A 5,144-nucleotide genomic window follows, 5' to 3' on the forward strand; every position below is an offset into this window, starting at 1 on the left:
TTACATGGAAAAACTTCTCTTACTGAGACATTCTGGTGTTCCTTGGTTTATATCTGCAAATCTGGCAAGGATACAGCCCTACTGGTATAAGCTGAAATACATAGACTTTTTTGTACTTCCTGAGAATCCCTGAGAAAAGCTGTACAGTCTTCCAGAACATGGATGTAAAGTTTACAATTTAGACAACGTTTAAAATCACAGTGTATCTCAATGGTCTTATTTTTGCAGCTCTCAAAGGATCACAATGCACTTTATTTTCTCAGAACATTACCTCACTTGTATGAATTCAAAACTTCCCATTCGATGTCTTAAAATAGTTTCTGTTAACAAAAAATAACACTGAGTTCTGAAGTTGTGCATTTGTTGGAAAAAGACCCACTGTTTTGCACCTATAAGCACATTAACAATGTTACACAAGACAGTAACCACTGTATAACAATACAGGCCTTCAGTTTTTTGGAAATAATGTCCAAGCAAAAGTAAAGTACAGGAACATTTCCCTTCCTCTTTGCCTCCCCTGAAGGGGATTTAACAAGAACAGACTTAGTAGACAACTTAAGTGAAAAACACTAATTTTATTTTTAAGTATTACAATACAATCACCATAAAACTTACAAGAACTGAACATAAGACTTGCATAGAGTTAAAAAAATTAATTAGTATTTGTGCCAAAGACTCCCCATTCAGTATTTGGCACAAAGATAACTAAGAAGCTTCACTGTAGGTCTGTAATTCTTAAGAAAAAGAAAGAACCACACATTTGGTTTACCTAGTAAGCAAAGCTAATACACAGCTGTGAATTTTTTCACTCAGATACTGGAAGTCTTCTGGGAAAGACTTCTTTGTCCTTTGGTTCAAACTTAAGAAATCAAAAGCCTAAGCAGGATCCGTTCACAGAAATACATTCTTGGAAATGCATACAATACTGTGTGTCACATCCCTCTTAACAGAAGGCACAACTTATGAAAGGAACATTCATGATATAAAACAGAAGCTAGTTCTGAAAGGCTAAAAGTGACACCTACTACTTCTCGTGGACTTTCTTTTCTCTAACAAGACCTGCTTTTATTTTTTAACACCAACAACCCCCACCCTCTATCTATAACATAACTTTAGTATTCATGAAATTAAAGCTTCTCCAGGCATGAACAGTTTTAAGAAAAAACATCCGCCGACAGTTTTCTACTGGTGGAGTTACTTTCAAAACTAGACATACGAGTAGTCACTATCCCCCAAGAAACCATGTGTCAAAACCAAGGAAATCATTAAAGGCTAATTTTTTTAAGTGTCATTTTCTCTGCATACTTGAAGTCAGGAGAACAAAGCTGTACATGGCAGTGAAACTGATAATTTTGTCTAAAGTGCTTGATGAAAGCACAAAAACTATAAAAATGATAAATTAGCTGAACCAGAGGTGGCAGAGTTACATTTATCATACAAAACAAGGTAAATTGGAGCATTTTCACATTTTCTTGTTCTATTAGACAAGATACAGCAAAAAGATTCTTCAAAGTGAAGAGCTCCCTTAGAATGTACGAAGTTTGTAACACATTTTTTCTTACATTTCAATTACATGAAGTAATTTGAAATAAGACTTAGGAACAGTCTTCCCGAAAAGAAAGTATTATTGTGGCTAAGAAATAAAGATTACATAGGAAGTTTTAGACATTAAAAAAAAATCTTTGGGAAGTGCTATTTAATACTTTCAATAATTTTAAATGCCCTGACACTATATATTTTACAGTAGAAATGCAAGAGCCTTTGGAACACAGCAACACTTGATTAGTTCTGTGCAAGTCTTCTTTTATGATATTATCTTTTATGACATCATCTTTTCCTTACATTGCACTGAGCAAAAAAGCATCCCTTCCACAGATATGAACTTCTGGTCAATTAGAGACTTGCTGCAACAGGAACACAAGAAGCAGTCCTGCGTAGCATGCCAGCTGAAGTTGTTGTATGTCACACGCTGAACTTCTGGAGCTATAGCATTATGACAGCCTTGGCAGATCTGTTTAGAAATAAAACAACACTGAAATGAAGCACACACACGCTCTCTTCAAGTCCAATAAAACCTGGAACTCTTAAATGGTTCTGAAGGAGAGAGACAGGTGCTAAAAGAAGGCTTTTATAAAAGTCTCCAGCCTTTTTGAATTTTTTATTTTTAAAGTGTTTTGATTAGAATTCAGCTGAGGGCACAGAATAATAAAATGGACACACAAGTTATTTGCTGCTGGGACTAAGCTTAAACAATTATGATGGTTAGGATTTCCCAATACTCAAATATTGATGAAAACCTTTTATGTCAAACAGCACAGATCTTCATATATTAACCTAAATATGTGAAAAGATTAGCTACCAATCTTCCTGCACTTTGACAGCTGTGTGGCAATGCCAAACAGTTTAAGGTTATTAGAGTCTTGGATTTAATTAATCTTGAAACCTGGTTGTTCACAAATTATAATTTAGATTGAGAAAGTTAATGTTTTAAGAGGAAAAAAAAAAGCCTCTCCAAAAAAACAATTTCTCACACCTACTTCAGAATATTATGAACTGCCAACAAGAGACAGTATTTTTTTCTCCACGTACACCATCTAGATGCACATTAGACTGAGCCCCCAATTAGTAACTAATTTATTTATAGATATGAATGGACCATCACCTCAGACTAGTTTCCAGCATAACCACAAATTGAGAACTACCATTATTTTCCAAACTTCTAGCTTTATCCTGTAAGTCACTCTCCTTTATAACACATGTGGTTAGAAATAAACAAAAGTACCTAAATTGCAGTTACCACTACAGGCTTTTAGCAGATCAGCTGAAGTTAATTCCCACCTATCTCAATGGACTACAACTGATGAGAACTAAACATTTAGCAGCATCACTCATCTTCACCTATTCCACTCCTGTTACCAAATGCAGCTTCACCACTGCCTAGGTTCAAGGCTTTTTTCCAACAGGTTTCTCCCCCACCGCAGTGGCTTTTGTTCAATTTTATGAATTGACAAAACACTTGCCTGCCTAAATTTGGGTTTGTTTAGTTTTTTTCAAAGGGGAAGAAGATGCCTGTCTCAAGCCTGAACACACATTCAATTTATATTCTTCAGATACTCCTAGATTCAGAAAAAGAGTTTGAAGCTCCATAGACTTATGTTCCCTTCCTTCACAAGAAAGACTAAGACATCTGTAAGAACCTTACCGCAGCATGATTCTTCATGTAGCAGGATTTGCAGACTGGATTGTCATACATTGTTATATAGGTTACCCCAGCCAAAACACAATCACAATCAAAACAGCAGAAGTGTTTCAGATGCCAGTTTTGACCTTCTGCAAGAGTATATTCGTTGCTGAATATTAGCTATGAGGAAGATATAAACAAGTATACAAGTAAACAAGTACATTCATTTGAACACTGTACCTTTTAATAAATTTAGCCTCTGGATATTCTGTAATTTGCAAGGACCTCCCAGTGGTTCCACTATTGTTTAACTGTTTCCCAAAAGTCTCCATGCTGCTCCCAAGAACCCACAGATGCCAGAGGCCCCAGGAGAGCTGCTCCCTGCTGCTGCCCAGGGTTGGTTTGGCCCCTAGTGTCCCTGATAAGGAAACAACTGCGTAACTGGGACTTGCCAGAAGAATTTGCCTCACATATCACATACTATGTTCCCACAGACTGTGCAAAATCCCCACCAAATTTAAAGCAAACTGTGCATCTTCCTGAATGTGGAGGGTCCATATTGGTTTCAGTTCTTTGCTACTAACATATCAATTAAAACTGGTGAAGGCATATCATCTTCCTGCACTGAAATGTTTCACCAAAACTCTTAATCACTTCTCAGGGGAACAAACTTACACACTAGAAGAAAGAACTACAATACTTCCTACCTCATCACATCCAGCACAGCGGGGTCTTTCGCTATCACAGTAATGTCTTCCACAATACAGGTTACCATTCTTCCAGAAATAGATCATGTCTACTAGAAGTTCACTGCAGGTGCAACAGACGAAACAACCTGGATGCCACAATTTGTCATATCCAGCACGTTCTGCATACACAGCTGGGTCACCTTCCTTCATGTCCAGTTTGCAGTGATAGCAGGACTGGAAAAGAGGTTATTACCAAGTTAATTAAGTATTTGAGAGGTATATTTATAAAAATGACTTATTATTGATATATTTAATAAATTCCACCTTTTCAGACTGAAATTAAAGCATTAGTTTAATCCCATGAATAGACAGTAGTAGTACAGGATATACCTGTACCATACTTCAGGTTTAACTAGGAAATTCAAGATGATACATATTCTACTGTCAGCATTAGTGCTCCTTAAAAGGATTTTGTACTTTGCCATATTCATGTTCTGCAATTACAGTCCAGTGTTTAAAAAAAAGACAATTAAAATTCATGTTACGCTCTGTGAGCCTTACATACTCAAGAACAAGGAGAGAATAACGAGCCTCCATCCAAGCTAACCAACTATGACTAGAAAGCATGACAAGAAAATGGCTACACTTAGAGGTCATGAGAGGACCAAGCCATATCTGAATCACTGGTGAGGAAAATAAAAAAAAAAAAGTGAATATTTCAAACTGATTCTGTTTAAAGCTGTGTTCTATGGATGCTTGTCACTCATGGCTGCTGTCCAACAGTCTGTGATTAATGATCTCAGGACAGGGAGAGTGACTATGGATAAACTACAAAGCATACATACATAGCTACACTACAAATAGTTCCAGAGAGTTCGTAGTTAGTCTTCTGCCCTATACCTGCTTACAGCGTTTGCCATCAAGTAAAAAAACACAGATGATTTATGTTACTGAACCAAAAAAAATTTTATCTACAGTTTAATCACCAGTTTGGCATTTCCTGCACTCCAGCTGGTCTGTGGACTGGGCTGAACACCCTGGGAAGGTTTTCCTCTATGACTCACATCACTTCAAGCCCAGCCACAAATGGCTTTAATTGTGTGTGCATATAAAAATAAAATACATATGAAGTACCTTGGCTGTAAGGCATATTGATCAGCTCCCAGATGCCAGACAATTTCAAAAGATATACAGAAATTTTAGCAAATAGCTCCAGGTAACCAAATGTCACAGGTTGAAAATTTTTAGGGTAAGTGGCCATGTCCAAGGCTAAA

General features: G+C 36.8%; 1 protein-coding gene across 2 annotated transcripts in view; it reads right to left on the minus strand.

The window, feature by feature from the left end:
* Positions 1 to 555: 555 nt before the first annotated feature.
* TES (testin LIM domain protein) overlaps positions 556 to 5,144 on the minus strand; it is a 37,149-nt gene continuing 32,560 nt past the window's right edge. For both annotated transcript variants that reach the window (XM_085042768.1, XM_085042773.1), the window contains 3 exons: positions 3,889 to 4,104; positions 3,203 to 3,361; positions 556 to 2,011 (listed from right to left, as the gene is read on the minus strand). In XM_085042768.1, coding sequence (XP_084898894.1) covers positions 1,820 to 2,011; positions 3,203 to 3,361; positions 3,889 to 4,104 — 567 coding nt within the window. In that variant the 3' untranslated portion in view covers positions 556 to 1,819. The remainder of the gene's footprint in view (positions 2,012 to 3,202; positions 3,362 to 3,888; positions 4,105 to 5,144) is intronic.

The sequence above is a fragment of the Lichenostomus cassidix genome, chromosome 1Aa (genome assembly GCF_008360975.1).
Source record: "Lichenostomus cassidix isolate B80296 chromosome 1Aa, HeHo_3.0, whole genome shotgun sequence".
Lineage (NCBI taxonomy): Eukaryota > Metazoa > Chordata > Aves > Passeriformes > Meliphagidae > Lichenostomus > Lichenostomus cassidix.